The 17,798-nt window shown below is 40.6% G+C and overlaps 1 protein-coding gene across 4 annotated transcripts in view; it reads right to left on the bottom strand.

Annotated features, from left to right (window-relative positions):
* LOC133638773 (phospholipid-transporting ATPase ID-like) overlaps positions 1-17,798 on the bottom strand; it is a 56,780-nt gene that overhangs the window by 37,025 nt on the left and 1,957 nt on the right. For 3 of the 4 annotated variants that reach the window (XR_009823684.1, XM_062031710.1, XM_062031711.1), the window contains exons 2-11: positions 12,010-12,093; positions 11,865-11,923; positions 11,686-11,799; positions 7,306-7,404; positions 7,111-7,172; positions 5,118-5,190; positions 4,885-4,955; positions 4,743-4,825; positions 4,516-4,674; positions 2,412-2,500 (exon numbers count right to left, since the gene is read on the bottom strand). Coding sequence is in view for 3 of the 4 variants with exons in the window: in XM_062031710.1 (XP_061887694.1) it covers positions 2,412-2,500; positions 4,516-4,674; positions 4,743-4,825; positions 4,885-4,955; positions 5,118-5,190; positions 7,111-7,172; positions 7,306-7,404; positions 11,686-11,799; positions 11,865-11,923; positions 12,010-12,064 (864 nt within the window). In the remaining variant the exon portion in view is untranslated. Of the gene's footprint in view, positions 1-2,411; positions 2,501-4,515; positions 4,675-4,742; positions 4,826-4,884; positions 4,956-5,117; positions 5,191-7,110; positions 7,173-7,305; positions 7,405-11,685; positions 11,800-11,864; positions 11,943-12,009; positions 12,094-17,798 lie in introns of those variants that run through there. The other variant, XM_062031712.1, reaches the window with a different exon arrangement.

Raw genomic sequence — 17,798 nt, 5'->3', positions numbered from 1 at the left:
CGGGCGTTGTTGTTGCACTAGTGAGCCACGGATGAGGAGATGCTGCTCCGTTATTGATTGAAGTAAAGTCTGAATGTCATTAAAACAGTTAGCGCCATCTTTTGGACACTTCTTCCACTCCCGTCCTTGCACGCTACACCGCTGCAACAAAGATGACGGGGAGAAGACGCTGTCCAAGTGGAGGCACGTAAATAAGACCGCCCACAAAACGGCGCATCCCGAAGAGACGCTCAAAAAGCTATATGAAAATGATGTGTAAAACATCACCTATGCAACATTTTGAGCAAAGAACCACCATTACATGTTATGTAGACCACAAGGAAGTCTTTTACATCTGGAAAAAAAATCATAATATGACTCCTTTAAAGGCCTACTGAAATGAATTTTTTTTATTTAAACGGGGATAGCAGATCCATTCTATGTGTCATACTTGATCATTTTGTGATATTGCCATATTTTTGCTGAAAGGTTTTAGTATAGAACAACGACGATAAAGTTCGCAACTTTTGGTCTCTGATAAAAAAAAACCTTGCCCCTACCGGAAGTAGCGTGACGTTGTCAGTTGTTCACTCCCTCATATTTTCCTATTGTTTTCAACGCAGCTAGAGCTATTCGGACCGAGAAAGCGACGATTACCCCATTAATTTGAGCGAGGATGAAAGATTCGTGGATGAGGAACGTTAGAGTGACGGACTAGAATGCAGTGAAATACATATTTTTTTTCGCTCTGACCTTAACTTAGGTACAAGCTGGCTCATTGGATTCCACACTCTCCTTTTTCTATTGTGGATCACGGATTTGTGTTTTAAACTAGTGGTCCCCAACCACCGGACCGATTGATACCGGGCCGCGCAAGAAATTAAAAAAAAAAACCAACAACATTTTTTTAGTTTTTTTAGTTTTTAAATTAATTAAATCAACATAAAAAACACAAAATATATACATATTGTGTAGGTGTATGTCAATATAGATCAACACAGTCTGCAGGGATACAGTCCGTAAGCACACATGATTGTATTTCTTTATGAAAAAAAAAAAAAAAAAAAAAAAAAAAAAATTCCCCCCCATCACCCCCCCGGTCCATGGGACAAATTTTCAAGCGTTGACCGGTCCCCAGCTACAAAAAGGTTGGGGACCACTGTTTTAAACCACCTGGGATACTATATCCTCTTGAAAATGAGAGTCGAGAACGCGAAATGGACATTCACAGTGACTTTTATCTCCACGACAATACATTGACGAAGCTCTTTAGCATGAGCTAACGTGATAGCATCTGTCTCAAATGCAGATAGAAACAAAATAAATAAATCCCTGACTGGAAGGATAGACAGAAGATCAACAATACTATTAAACCATGTACATGTAACTACACGGTTAATAGACAGCTTAACAATGCTGTTGCTAACGACGCTAAGGCTGACTTAGCAACTTAGCAACCGGACCTCACAGAGCTATGATAAAAACATTAGCGCTCCACCTACGCCAGCCAGCCCTCATCTGCTCATCAACACCCGTGCTCACCTGCGTTCCAGCGATCGACGGCGCGACGAAGGACTTCACCCGATCATCCGTGCGGTGGCCGGTGGGCGGCTAGCATCGGCTAGCGCGTCTGCTATCCAAGTGAGTAGTCCTTGTTGTGTTGCTACAGCCAGCCGCTAATACACCGATCCCACCTACAACGTTCTTCTTTGCAACCTCCATTGTTCATTAAACAAATTGCAAAAGATTCACCAACACAGATGTCCAGAATACTGTGGAATTATGAAATGAAAACAGAGCTTTTTTGTATTGTATTCAACGGGGAAGGCATACCTATGTTCCCCGGGCTACGTCACGCGCATACGTCATCCTCCGAAGGCTTTTTCAACCGGAAGTGTGGCGGGAAATTTAAAATTGCACTATATAAGTTAACCCGGCCGTATTGGCATGTGTTGCAATGTTAAGATTTCATCATTGATGTATAAACTATCAGACTGCGTGGTCGCTAGTAGTGGCTTTCAGTAGGCCTTTAATGCGCCTTATAATCCGGTGCGCCTTTTGTATGAAAATAGACCTGAATAGACCCGCTCATGGGCAGTGCGCCTTTTAATCCGGTGCGGCCTACGGTCCGAAAAATACGGTGTAAATGCGTGCTGCACGTTCAATAACATTGCAAAACACTACAAGTTAGAGAGCACGGTGACAGACATGCAAAAACCTCATTTAAATATGGCCGTGTGCACCACTTTTGTACTTGTTATCAATGTAGGTCAACCAAAACAAGCCCGCTAATAGTACATTTTATTGCTTACACACGTTACTTGGCACTTGTCATTAAGATCTTAGTAGATCAGGCTCTAAGTCCGCAACCTTATCACAGTTGTATAATTAACAAATCATCATGTGGTATATCAAGTGTGATCACAACTTACACAAAGCACCAAGACATTCATCAGGTGATCAATGCTGGTCCGTTTAAATGTCGTCTTTCCGCTGTTTTGCATCAGCTTGGTGTCTGGACCTGCAACATAAATGATCCATCTGTTAATCATAGGAAATATTGCAAACCATCTTTTCCCTAATGGACTTGCAGTTGCACAAAGGAGATTTTAAATTGTATATTTTTAAAAAAAGGAATACTCTGCATTAATTATATTGGTACTGTACAGTCTTACATGACGTCTATCTCCTTATTTGACATAATACAAATGTAGTTACAACCAATGACGCACATATACAAAAAAAAATCTGCCGACGTTTGTTTCATTCAATGCACATGAAGAGGCGAGAGTTGTGGCAGGACAAGTTGTGCCAGCTCACATTTCCATGAGCGTTTTGACACTACTTAACCTCGAGAGGTCGACCCGGGGACCACGGAGTTGCGTAAATCAGTGTTTTTCAACCTTTTTTGAGCCAAGGCACATTTTTTGCGTCGAAAAAATGCGGAGGCACACCACCAGCAGAAATCTTTAAAAAACGAAACTCAGTTGACAGTAAAAAGGCGTAATTGTTGGATATGAGTTTAAAGCATAACCAAGCATGCATCACTATAGCTCTTGTCTCAAAGTAGGTGTACTGTCACCACCTGTCACATCACACCCTGACTTATTTGGACTTTTTTGCTGTTTTCCCCATGCGAAGTGTTTTAGTTCTTGTCTTGCGCTCCTATTTTGGTGGCTTTTTCTCTTTTTTTGGTATTTTCCTGTAGCAGTTTCATGTCTTCCTTTGAGCGATATTTCCCGCATCTACTTTGTTTTAGCAATCAAGAATATTTCAGTTGTTTTTATCCTTCTTTGTGGGGACATTGTTGATTGTCATGTCATGTTTGGATGTACATTGTGGACGCCGTCTTTGCTCCACAGTAAGTCTTTGCTGTCGTCCAGCATTCTGTTTTTGTTTACTTTGTAGCCAGTTCAGTTTTAGTTTGGTTCTGCATAGCCTTCCCTAAGCTTCAATGCCTTTTCTTAGCGGCACTCACCTTTTGTTTATTTTTGGTTTAAGCATTAGACATATTTTTACCTGCACAGTGCCTCCCACTGTTTTCGACATCTACAAAGCAATTAGCTACCGGCTGCCACCTACTGATATGGAAGAGTATTACACGGTTACTCTGCCGAGCTCTAGACAGCACCGACACTCAACAACAACACATCATTTGCAGACTATAATTACTGGCTTTCAAACAATATTTGTAACCCAAATAGGTGAAATTAGATAATCTCCCACGGCACACCAGACTGTAGTGTGCCGTGACACAGTGGTTGGCGTAGATCCCGAAAAATTACTCATAGGAGCGTAAGAAGGCTTATTATCGAGCCAAAACATGACGAAAAAATGACACTGCAGAAAAAGTTGTATTGGCACCGAAACAAGTTTTATATTATATATAATATAATATATTTATATTATGTTCTACATGTGGTGAATGTTTATATTGAACTTGGAGAAAGCGAACCACCAGGTTTAAGTAAATAACGGTTGAGCCCATAATAAATTAAGTAGCCTTAGTTGGACATTGGCATGTGGACTTGGTTAACTCTCTAACGAGAAGAGGCAATGAACTCAGACTTCGGAATGCAAAAGTGATAGCTCTATCCTGGAGGAGAGACTCCACGTTATCTTAATGTCAACCTACAAGTTATGGTGTACATCTGTTGTCTTACACACGAACATCTCCTTACATGGTCAGGTTGAACTCTCCTGAATTAACACACACCCAGACAGAGAAAGGAGGAATGCAAGAGTGTGGTTCGGCTCCTCCAAGTTGGAATTGCCTAAATTTTTTGACTTGACCTCCTCCAGGTACTGCAGTCCTGTATAATGAGGCTCGCTTATGATAAAGCAACTTTTGGTTCAGTAAAGCGTCTCCGTCGTCTTTTTTGATTGTCGCCCTTCTGTCCGGACGAGGACGACAATACCAGAAATACACGTCACCTGGCTGGCTATCGACTAACACACCCTCCGCGGTCGACGTAATGGGCACCCCTGCCATAGGTGAATAGATGTGTCAATAGTAGACGGCGGTTTTAGGTTTACCTCCAAAGATAACCAGTCCAAAGCACCAATCTGTGTTCCTCAGAGTGCATCCTCGTAGAAGCACTTTGTCGTTGTCCAGAGAGTACATGTGTCCATCCACTGTTAGTGTGCCTTTAAATTTGTCCAGACGGTTGTTTGGTGGTTCACATCTTACCTCACCTGAAAGAAACAGATACATTATTTACATATCGTCAGAAGAGTAATCCCAAATAACATTTGGGTCGCACCGTTGAAGTTGGCCAGTGCTTCAATGCTTCCTCCCAGCTCTCCAGTGACAGTCAGAGCCTGTTTCACTTTCAGGTTGGTTTCACTAAAAAGATCACAAAGACATGATAACGGAAAGAAGCAGGAGATAATATGGGGTCATACCCGTCTAATTCTGCCGTTTCAACGTAGACCAGATTGAGAGGCTCGCTGCTGGAGAGCAAAAGAAGGTCTGCCTGGAAATATGGTTTGACATTAGGTGGAATAAAGCTATATAAAAACATAAATAACATTAAGGAAACTTGATCATGATTTGAGCTCACCAGGAATCATCAGACTCAAACAACAATTAGAAGGCATTGCGACATAAAGTTACATGTCAATGTTGTTGTACTCACTGTGACAAACTGATTATTTTCTAGTTTAATGACATCTCCAACTTGAACATTCATCCATTTTTCACTCTCAAGTCTGCCAGAATAATAAAAAAAAAAAAATAGTCGTTTAAAAAAAAGACACTTTTGCACTACATCGAATTACAAAACTCAAAAGCAGTGAAGTTGTCACGTTGTGTAAATGGTAAATAAAAAGAGAATGCAATGATTTGCAAATCCTTTTCAACTTATATTCAATTGAATAGACTGCAAAGACAAGATATTTAACGTTGGAACTGGAAAACGTTGTTATGTTTTGCAAATATTAGCTCATTTGGAATTTGATGCCTGCAACATGTTGCAAAAAAGCTGGCACAAGTGGCAAAAAAGACTGAGAAAGTTGAGGAAGGCTAATCAAAGACTTATTTGGAACATCCCGCAGGTGAACAGGCTAATTGGGAACAGGTGGGTCAATCAATCAATCAATCAATTATATTTTATATAGCGCTTTTCTCTAGTGACTCAAAGCACTTTACATAGTGAAACCCAATATCTAAGTTACATTTAAACCAGTGTGGGTGGCACTGAGAGCAGGTGGGTAAAGTGCCTTGTCCAAGGACACAATGGCAGTGACTAGGATGGTGGAAGCGGGGATCGAACCTGAAACCCTCAAGTTGCTGGCACGGCCGCTCTACCAACCGAGCTATACCGCCATGATTGGGTATAAAAGTAGATTCCATGAAATGCTCAGTCATTCACAAACAAGGACGGGGCGAGGGTCACCACTTTGTCAACAAAAGCCTGAGCAAATTGTTTAAGAACAACATTTCTCAACCGGCTATTGCAAGGAATTTAGGGATTTCACCATCTACGCTCCGTAATATTATCAAAACGTTCAGAGAATCTGGAGAAATCACTGCACGTAAGCGGCAAGACCGAAAACCGACATTGAATGCCCGTAATCTTCGATCCCTCAGGCGGTACTGCATCAAAAACCGACATCAGTGTGGAAAGGATATCACCACATGGGCTCAGGAACTCTTCATAAAACCACTGTCAGTAACTACAGCTTGTCGCTACATCTGTAAGTGCAAGTTAAAACTCTACTGTGCAAAGCCAAAGCCATTTATCAACAACACCCAGAAATGCCGCCGGCTTTGCTGGGCCCGACCTCATCTAAGATGGACTGATACAAAGTGGAAAAGTGTTCTGTGGTCCGACGAGTCCACATTTCAATTTGTTTTTGGAAACTGTGGACGTCGCGTCCTCCAGACCAAAGAGGAAAAGAACCATCCGGATTATCATTGCCGCAAAGTGTAAAAGGCAGCATGTGTGATGGTATGGGGGTGTATTAGTGCCCAAGACATGGGTAACTTACACATCTGGGAAGGCACCATTAATGCTGAAAGGTACATACAGCTTTTGGAGCAACATATGTTGCCATCCAAGCAACGTTATCATTGACGCCCCTGCTTATTTCAGCAAGACAATACCAAGCCACGTGTTACGACAGCGTGGCTTCGTAGTAAAAGAGTGCAGGTACTAGACTGGCCTGCCTGTAGTCCAGACCTGTTTCTTGTTGAAAATGTGTGGCGCATAATGAAGCACCTGAAAAGCTTCAAAAATGTGTCTTCTCAGTTCCCAAACGTTTACTGAGTGTTGTTAAAAGGAAAGGCCATGTAACACAGTGGTAAAAATGACCCTGTGACAACTTTTTTGCAATGTGTTGCTGCCATTAAATTCTAAGTTAATGATTTTATGCAAAAAAAAAAAAGTTTCTCAGTGTGAACATGAAATATCTTGTCTTTGCAGTCTATTCAATTGAATATAAGTTGAAAAGGATTTGCAAATCATTGTATTCTGTTTTTATTTACCATTTACACAACGTGACAACTTCACTGGTTTTGGGTTTAGTACAAACTACAGCATGCGGTGCATAGATGGCTCATACTCATGTTATTTATCATGCAATGAAAAAAATACACAATGAGGGGGAAAAAAAATTGAAATGACTCACTGTCCGTCGATGAGGACGTTCACTTTGCGGTTATTCACGTGTTTGTCACTTTTGTGTCTGTTCTGTTGAAACCAATTTAACATAAAGACACAACAAGCTGCATTAGTTACTTCACTGGACTTGCGTGTCGTTATTACGTCATAATGTTGATCATAAAATATGACTATCTTGTGTGGTGTGGTGTTATCAGCTCACGATGTCATCGGCAGCATCTTTGACCGCTGTTATGGAGAGGACCAAAAGAAGAGGGACGGCCGTGGTGAACCAGGAAAGCGAAGCGATTTGCGGGATGAGCTGTCACAGAACACACACACACACACACACACACACACACACACACACACACACACACACACACACACACACACACACACACACACACACACACTGCATTTTGGATGGGTCCATTTGCATCAGAATAATGTAAGGGCGGAAATATGGAGAATAAAAGACACTCTATGAGTAGTGTAAGACTATACTTGCTGATTATATTCAGTAAAAAGCTACAAAACCGAAAGGAAGTATAATGGCAGTAAACAAAACAACAAACAATGTGAGGCTTTTGATGCAAAATCAATTATTGTATTCTGAGACTTCACGCAGCTACACATTTTTGTATTCAAGTATGAAAATGAGGACTTTATTTCCAATAAGCGGAATTCCAGTTTGTCCAAATGCTTTTGAGCCACTCTAAAGCAATGTTTTTCAAGATACAGTCTGGTGTGCCGCGGGAGACGATCTAATTTCACCTATTTGGGTTAAAAATATTGTTTTCAAAGCAGTAATTATAGTCTGTAAATGATGTGTTGTTGTTGAGTGTCGGTGCTGACTAGAGCTCGGCAGAGTAACCGTGTAATACTCGTCCTCGTCCGGACAGAAGGGCGACAAGACAGTGCGGCTGTATCAAAAGAGACCAAAAGTTGCTTTATAATAAGCAAGCCTCATTATACAGGACTGCAGTACCTGGAGGAGGTCAGGTCAAAAAAAATGAGGCAATTCCAACTTGGAGGAGCCGAACCACAGTCTTACATTCCTCCTTTCTCTGTCTGGGTGTGTGTTATGAGTAATTTTCCGTGTTTTACAGTCTGGTGTGCCGTGGGAGATGATCTAATTTCACCTATTTGGGTTAAAAATATTGTTTGCAAAGCAGTAATTATAGTCTGCAAATGATGTGTTGTTGTTGAGTGTCGGTGCTGTCTAGAGCTCGGCAGAGTAACCGTGTAATACTCGTCCTCGTCCGGACAGAAGGGCGACAAGACAGTGCGGCTGGATCAAAAGAGACCAAAAGTTGCTTTATAATAAGCAAGCCTCATTATACAGGACTGCAGTACCTGGAGGAGGTCAGGTCAAAAAAAATGAGGCAATTCCAACTTGGAGGAGCCGAACCACAGTCTTACATTCCTCCTTTCTCTGTCTGGGTGTGTGTTATGAGTAATTTTCCGTGTTTTACAGTCTGGTGTGCCGTGGGAGATGATCTAATTTCACCTATTTGGGTTAAAAATATTGTTTGCAAAGCAGTAATTATAATTTGCACATGATGTGTTGTTGTTGAGTGTCGGTGCTGTCTAGAGCTCGGCAGAGTAACCGTGTAATACTCGTGCTCGTCCGGACAGAAGGGCGACAAGACAGTGCGGCTGGATCAAAAGAGACCAAAAGTTGCTTTATAATAAGCAAGCCTCATTATACAGGACTGCAGTACCTGGAGGAGGTCAGGTAAAAAAAAATGAGGCAATTCCAACTTGGAGGAGCCGAACCACAGTCTTACATTCCTCCTTTCTCTGTCTGGGTGTGTGTTATGAGTAATTTTCCGTGTTTTACAGTCTGGTGTGCCGTGGGAGATGATCTAATTTCACCTATTTGGGTTAAAAATATTTTTTGCAAACCAGTAATTATAGTCTGCAAACGATGTGTTGTTGTTGAGTGTCGGTGCTGACTAGAGCTCGGCAGAGTAACCGTGTAATACTCTTCCATATCAGTAGGTGGCAGCAGGTAGCTAATTGCTTTGTAGATGTCGGAAACAGCGGGAGGCAGTGTGCAGGTAAAAAGGTGTCTAATGCTTAAACCAAAAATAAACAAAAGGTGAGTGCCCCTAAGAAAAGGCATTGAAGCTTAGGGAAGGCTATGCAGAACCAAACTAAAACTGAACTGGCTACAAAGTCAACAAAAACAGAATGCTGGACGACAGCAAAGACTTACTGTGGAGCAAAGACGGCGTCCACAATGTGCATCCGAACATGACATGACAATCAACAATGTCCTCACAAAGAAGGATAAATACGACTGAAATATTCTTGATTGCTAAAACTAAGTAGTTGCGGGGAAATATCGCTCAAAGGAAGACATGAAACTGCTACAGGAAAATACCAAAAAAAGAGAAAAAAAGCCACCAAAATAGGAGCGCAAGACAAGAACTAAAACACTACACAGGAAAACACCAAAAAACTCACGGCGTGATGTGACAGGTGGTGACAGTACACCTACTTTGAGACAAGAGCTATATTGATGCATGCTTGGTTATGCTTTAAAGTCATATCCAACACTTGCGACAACGACTTTTTACTGTCAACTGAGTTTCGTTTTTTAATGAGTTCTGCTGGTGGTGAGCCTCCGCATTTTTTCAACGCAAAAAAATGTGCCTTGGCTCAAAAAAGGTTGAAAAACACTGCTCTAAAGAGTACCATCCAGATTGCCATGTTTTCGCTGAAATTTCTCGAGCCTGTAACTAATACCATAGCCATAAACAAAGTGGAAATGCAATCAAAAGGGTCAAAGATCATAGACTCAGCATTACAAAAATATTACTTTTGATGGAAATTTTAGTAGCTACAGTTTAATATAATATCTGAGATGATTTTTCCTACTTTCACATGTTTGTTAAAAATATTAGAAGTGTTGAAATTGATGAGATCGGGGTAACCTTAAAAAGCATTTACTAGATGGCTCTAGTGCAGTGTTTTTCAACCTTTTTTGAGGCAAGGCACATTTTTGTCATAAAAAAAATCCGGAGGCACACCACCAGCAGAAAACTTTAAAAAATTAACTCCACCAAGTCGTCGTGTCTTATTTTGAGTGTGTTGGTGTCTTCCTGTGTGTAGTGCTTTAGTTCTTGTCTTGCTTATTTTGGTGGCCCTTCCTGTTTTGCTGGTGTTTTCCTGTAGTGGCTTCATGTCTTCCTTTGAGCGCTATTCCGTGCACCTGCTTTGTGTTAGCAATGCAAGGCTATTTACGTTGTTGCTATCCTTCTTTGTGTGGCCATTGTTGATTTTCATGTCACGTACGGATGTACTTTGTGGATACCGTAAGTTTTTGCTGTCGTCCAGCATTCTGTCTCTGTTTACTTTGTAGCCAGTTCAGTTTGACTTTTGTTTTGCATAGCCTTTTCCTTTCGTTCATTTTGGGTTTAAGCATTACATACCCTTTTTACCTGCACCCTGCCTCCCACTGTGGTCTGCATATCGGGATCACAACAAACCATCCTCGTCTCACCCGACACATTCCGACTTTTACAAAGCAATGCTGCCACCTACTGACATGGAGTATTACGTGGTTACCCTGCCGAGTTTTACACAGCACAGACACTAAGCAACGGCACATTATTGGCAGATTCTAATTATTGATTTGCCAAAAATATTTTTGGGATAAATTAGGTGAAGTTGCATAATTTCCCACGGCACACCACACAATATCTCGCGGCACACTAGTGGTTGAAAAACACTGCTCTAGTGACTAGATCAATCTAGTACCGTATTTTCGGGATAAGGCACACTTAAAATCCTTTTTCCCCCCTCAAAACTCGACAGTGCGCCTTATACCCTGGTGCGCCTAATATACGGAATAATTATGGTTTTGCTTACCAACCTCGAAACTATTTTATTTGGTACATGGTGTAATGATAAGTGTGACCAGTAGATGGCAGTCACACATAAGAGCTATGTGTAGACTGCAATATGACTCAAGTAAACAACACCAAAACGTTATATATTCCATTGAGAACATAGAACATCACACACGGCGCTCAAAAATCTATCAACATGTTTCAGTACGACTTTGGTAAGCTATGAAGCCACACCGCTTGATGGATTGTACTGTGCTTCAACATAGGAGTATTATTATGGTGTGTGTATAAGGTAAGACATATAATCTGGCGTTTTGTTTCGCAATATTATGCAAAAGCAACTTTTCTTACTTTCTGGTACCTGCTGATCTGTATTTGGGATCTGCATAAGTCCTGAAAATTTGTGCAAATCCGCCTTTGTAGTCCGTAGTCGATAAGCTTCTTCTTTTTCTCTATCTTCTTGTTATGTGACATTCATCCTCCACTGTTGCCATTTCTAATATAAAGTAGTGTAAAGTTCTTACTTATATCTGTCAGTAAACTCGCCATGAAAGCGCTAAAACATACCGGTGTAGTGAGTTGACATTATTCACCCAAGGAACTTTAGTTATTAAAGAGTTCCGGTCCGACGGTTTTTCACAGTTCCGGCGTTGTTAACACACATTTACCTGATTTTTATATTGGGTCTTATTAGTGTGCAGGTGTACCTAATGTTATGTAAAAAGTGTAAATAGACCTACCTGAAGTACAAACAGGAAGAGGAAATAGCCGTTGGCGAGCCTCCTGAACTGCTCAAAGAGGTTGAGTGGCAAGAAGGTGAAGATGTTGTATTTGGACGTCTTGATGGCGTTATTCTAAAACAGACGTAAATAATACAAATATAGTTTCCCTATGTACTTGTACCGTATCCTGTACTCACTGCATAGTGGTAGGAAAGGTTGAAAGGTCTGTCATTGGCTTGCAAGAGTCTCTGTTCCTCTGTTGGTTGGAGAACATACTGTATATAAAAACCCAGCATATATATTATACCCAAATTAATCAGAACCAGAAGTGTGAATATTCACCCTTTTTCTGCTGCTGCCCACATAGCTGATCAAAGTATGACGTCACAGATCCCATCTTTAGCTCCGTTTCTTCATATTGCACACCTGGAAGAAGAAGGAGGCTTTATTGTAATTATGTATACGGTATATGTACAGTACAGGCTAAAAGTTTGGACACACCTTCTCATTCAATGCATTTTCTTTATTTTCATGACTATTTACATTGTAGATTGTCACATCAAAACTATGAATGAACACATGTGGAGTTATGTACTTAACTGAGAACATGTTTTATATTCAATTTTCTTCAAAATAGCCACCCTTTGCTGTGATTACTGCTTTGCACACTCTTGGTATTCTCTCCATGAGCTTGAAGAGGTAGTCCCCTGAAATGGTTTTCACTTCACTCTCCACCATCCACCACTCTCTTCCTGGCTGCTGCCCTTTTACAGAGTGACAGGTCATCAGACAAACGCGCCCAGGTGCGCCATCTACGCACGTGTCGCCGATCTCGGAGCCGGCCCCGGCACACCCCGCCTCGCTGCAGGTCCGCAGGCCACGCCTCCTCACAGTATGATATCACTTTTTTTTGTTAAGTACATACATCCGCATGTGTTCATTCCTCGTTGTGATGCCTTCAGTGACAATCTACAATGTAAATAGTCATGAATATATATATATACATATATATATATATATATATATATATACATATATATTAGAGATGTCCGATAATATCGGTCTGCCGATATTATCGGCCGATAAATGCGTTAAAATGTAATATCGGAAATTATCGGTATCGGTTTTTTATTATCAGTATCGGGGTTTTTTATTTTTTATTAAATCCACATAAAAAACACAAGATACACTTACAATTAGTGCACCAACCCAAAAAACCTCCCTCCCCCATTTACACTCATTCACACAAAAGGGTTGTTTCTTTCTGTTATTAATATCCTGGTTCCTACATTATATATCAATATATATCAATAGTCTGCAAGGGATACAGTCCGTAAGCACACATGATTGTGCGTGCTGCTGGTCCACTAATAATACTAACCTTTAACAGTTAATTTTACAAATTTTCATTAATTCCTAGTTTCTATGTAACTGTTTTTATATTGTTTTACTTTCTTTTTTATTCAAGAAAATGTTTTTAATTTATTTATCTTATTTTATTTGATTAATTTTTTTAAAAAGTACCTTATCCTCACCATACCTGGTTGTCCAAATTAGGCATAATAATGTGTTAATTCCGCGACTGTATATATCGGTTGATATCGGTATCGGTTGATATCGGTATCGGTAATTAAAGAGTTGGACAATATCGGCATATCGGATATCGGCAAAAAGCCATTATCAGACATCCCTAATATATATATATATATATACTACCGTTCAAAAGTTTGGGGTCACATTGAAATGTCCTTAATTTTGAAGGAAAAGCACTGTACTTTTCAATGAAGATCACTTTAAACTAGTCTTAACTTGAAAGAAATACACTCTATACATTGCTAATGTGGTAAATGACTATTCTAGCTGCAAATGTCTGGTTTTTGGTGCAATATCTACATAGGTGTATAGAGGCCCATTTCCAGCAACTATCACTCCAGTGTTCTAATGGTACAATGTGTTTGCTCATTGGCTCAGAAGGCTAATTGATAATTAGAAAACCCTTGTGCAATCATGTTCACACATCTGAAAACAGTTTAGCTTGTTACAGAAGCTACAAAACTGACCTTCCTTTGAGCAGATTGAGTTTCTGGAGCATCACATTTGTGGGGTCAATTAAACGCTCCAAATGGCCAGAAAAAGAGAACTTTCATCTGAAACTCGACAGTCTATTCTTGTTCTTAGAAATGAAGGCTATTCCACAAAATTGTTTGGGTGACCCCAAACTTTTGAACGGTAGTGTATATATATATGTATATATATCCCTTCATAGATTCTAAAACCTACGCCATGTTAACATCATACTTCAGTATCTCAATGTGCTCAATGGTACTGGACACTGTCTGGGTTTTTCTATCGAGTGGAAAAGTTTGTGTGCCGTTTATTTTACCCTGATTAGGAAAGACTCTCCAAAAATATCCATCCATTCATTTTTTTATCGCTCATTTGAGTTTGGTAGGAAGGGTAGCTCAAACTTTCAAGTCTCAGGCTTCCAGTTCCACCAAACGAGACATTAAGCGTTTCCAAGGCAGCTGCGAGACATATTCCCTCCCTGGAGCTTTTTAAAAAATGTATTAAAATGGAAAAAGATGAGTGAAATATATATTTTTTGTTTTATATTAATTCTGTAGGAGGACAACATGACACAAACCTTACTAATTGTTAGAAATCCCACTGTTTATATTAAAAATGCTTCACTGATGAGAGTATTTAGCGAGCGCTGTTTTGTCCTACTAATTTCGGCGGTCCCTGAACCCACCATAGTTTGTTTACATGCACAACTTTCTCCAACACTGCCACAGAAAGACGTGTTTTATGCCACTCCTTCTTTGTCTCATTTTGTCCACCAAACTTTTTATACTGTGTGTGAATGCACAAAGGTGAGCTTTGTTGATTTTATCGACTTGTTGGAGTGCTAATCAGGCATATTTGGTCAGTGCGTGACTGCAAGCTAATCGATGCTAACATGCTATTTAGGCTAGCCGTATGTACATATTGCATCATTATGCCTCATTTGTAGCTATATTTGAGCTCATTTAATATCCTTTACTTATGTCTTCTGTGTATTTAATTTATATTTGCATGTCTGATAGTTGTTGTGTGCCGTTATAGACCACAGCAAACGTTACCCAGCTTGCAAATATTTTACATTTACATTTGACCTTTTTAAACCAGTAATTTCCAGGAGTTATCTGACACTCTGACAAGCCTGTTTTACTAATGTTTTCCAATGTTGTAAAAATGTGTAGAATAAATATTACAATTTCAACATTTCTGTCAACGAAGAGTTGTGTCAGCCTGCAACATATAGTTATTTTGATAGTAGGCTATTTCAGTTAATAAAGGCATTTACATCATGTGTTTATTTCATTATAACACTTATATAAGGCTTTTAATTTTTTGCGGCTCCAGACAGATTTTCTTTTTGTATTTTTGGTCAAATATGGCACTTTCATTGTTTTTGGTTGCTGACCCCTGTCCTTGGTCTACCCCAGGCCTTCTCCCAGCTGGGCATGCCCAGAACACTTCATCAGGGAGGCGTCGAGCCAGGTGGCATCTGAACTACATGCCCAGGTAACCTCTACTGGCTCCTACTTGATATGAAGGATAGGATAGGATAGGATAGGTATTTATTGTCATTGCACAAGTACAACAAAACTTTGTTTTCAGCACAAACCCGTTCAAGATTAGACAAACAAACAGTGTACAGGGTTACAGAACAGGAACGCTGATGGGTCGCCACAAGGCGCCCCGTAAAAGATGGGAAAAAGGTAAACGCTGGGGAAGGATGAGTAAAAAAATACAATCTAGACTGGGCTCCTAAGGGGGCCCAGTCTGGAGTGGGAAAAAACCTCCATAGCAAAGCACATATACATATTACAACGTACATCTCGCGATATCTAGCAAAAAAGGGGAGGGAGTGGGGGGGCCATGGTGTCAGGCTGCAGCTCTCAGGCACTGCCCATCCTTCCATCACCACTATGGGATTTGCAACAGCTCTACTCTGAGTGCCTCCCGGGTGACCAGTTCTTCACCCCGTCTCTTGGGGGTGAAAAAACTTCATACCGTTGTGCTTCTGGATATGGAGAATTTTACAATCTTTTAAGTGTATGTATATATTTGTATCCCTTTTTAAAGAAATTATGTGCATCATCGACTGTTAAACAAAAAAATAGGAAGTCATATTGACCACAACCCTAGCCACACCCCTACCGCCACACATATATTGGCAAGCTGGTGGAAGCTCTGGACTCCCCACCCCATTTACCAGCCTCCTTCCCAGACGGCAACAGACCTGCCAGAAGTCTCCCAACCCGAGCTACTGGCAGCCGAGGTTTTACCCGGTTCAACAACAACAACAACACCACGACTAGGTGGACTTTCCAAGACCAACGGAATGCACCACATCGAGAGCCAGCAGAACATGACCAAGCAGGTGCTGGTCCAGGTGTACCTACCCTGTAAAAAATGACCGTCACCAAGCAATTGATAAATAGCAACAGTAAAACATTGTAAAATCAATAATAGTTTATCACAGTAGCAAATACAGTGGATTCCTGCAAACCAAGAAACATTAAATAACCTGAAATTACTATGGTTACAATCCGTAGAAAACACATGACTTTACTGTGAAAATGTAATAATACTCAAAAATTTATGGTACCATTACTAAATTAAAAATGTTGCAGATTGCACATTTAAATTTCCAGCATACCTTAATTGTTTTAGGAGTTTGTGTTATAGCATTAGTCAACTTAACTTTCTTGGTTGTGCTTAGAAATTGTTTTCTGTGACAATTATGACCACAACATGTGACAAAGGACAGCCTTGGCAGAGGCCAATGTTCACCCTGAACAGGTCCGATTTACTGTTAGCAATGCGACGCAGACTCCAGATCTGGTTGGACAAGGACCGAATGGCACATAGTCATGTAATGGCTGTGCGGTAGTACCTGTCTAAATCTCACTTCCTAACACCTTAGGCATTTACGTCGGACAATGAGCAGGTAGCTCGTTGCCTAGCACTCTCAGCCTCTTAAACAGCTGACCCCGGTTTGAGCCTCGGCCAGAATGAAGGGGGTGGGACCAGGCGGGTTAGAGTACCGTTCCCCAAACCCTGTACTCAGGTAACCAAGAGGGACATGGTCTAATAAAGACCTGGGCAAATTAAGCATTTCTATCTGGTCCACCGGACATTCCCAAATATTTTTTTAGATCCATAAGATCTAAACTGTAGCTGTGCAGGGATGTTTTCTAACGATCGTAAGTCTTGAACTATACAAAGTATTTCAATGGTTGGAATCTGCGCTTTTGCATAAGTTAGATAGTTACAAAGGTCATCTCATTAGTTACTATGGTAATCTAATTAGTTACTATGGTAATCTAAGGCACCAAGCAGTGTGGGTGGGGAGAGTTTCCACAGAGTGTTTCCAGAGTGGCCAACCTGAAATGCGGGTGTCAGGGACAGACACGGAAGGAGATTTTTACAGCTAAGTTCCAAAGCTTAGTGATACATCAGATTGTTGGTGTGTTTTTTTTACCCTTCAAGTTCATATTTCACTTTGTTTGTTGCATTTTTGTTGCGTTTTGCTTGATTGTAAAATATGTGGATGGAGAGGGGGTGTGACGTTCATATGTTGTCAATATTCAGTGTTTTATCAGTCATAGTTAATATTGTAAATCACACATTCCTTATTTTCATGTACATTCTGGGTGTCTCATTCAGTAAAAAAATGTAAAATTCCATTCCGCTTTTTAAGGCGGTCTGTCATAATGTTTGTAGCATTCAATCAGACATTATTGTGAGGTTTTGTATTAGTGTTCCTAAAAATCAGATATACCGGCCCCCCGACACATTTTTTTCTCTAAATTTGGCACACAGGCCTGGTCTAATGTCTTTTTCAAGCCCGCAAAGCCCATGTTGGGCAAACTCCCATACTCTCCAGTACCCTTGCAAGAAGTGTAAAGTAGATCCAGGACAAAAACTCCATTGTTGCTTCTAAAGCCGAGTTTCGACAACCGGTCCTACTCTTCTCTCTAGAAAAACATTTTGGAGGCTGCAGAGTGTCATCCGACTCGAGTTGAAACACACCTTATTCGAAAAGGGGTACCACTGTCCCGGTTTTGTAAGTCCAGAGG

Source organism: Entelurus aequoreus, linkage group LG21 (assembly GCF_033978785.1).
Source record: "Entelurus aequoreus isolate RoL-2023_Sb linkage group LG21, RoL_Eaeq_v1.1, whole genome shotgun sequence".
In the NCBI taxonomy this organism is placed as follows: Eukaryota; Metazoa; Chordata; class Actinopteri; order Syngnathiformes; family Syngnathidae; genus Entelurus; species Entelurus aequoreus.
This window is presented reverse-complemented; position numbering and strand designations above follow the sequence as displayed.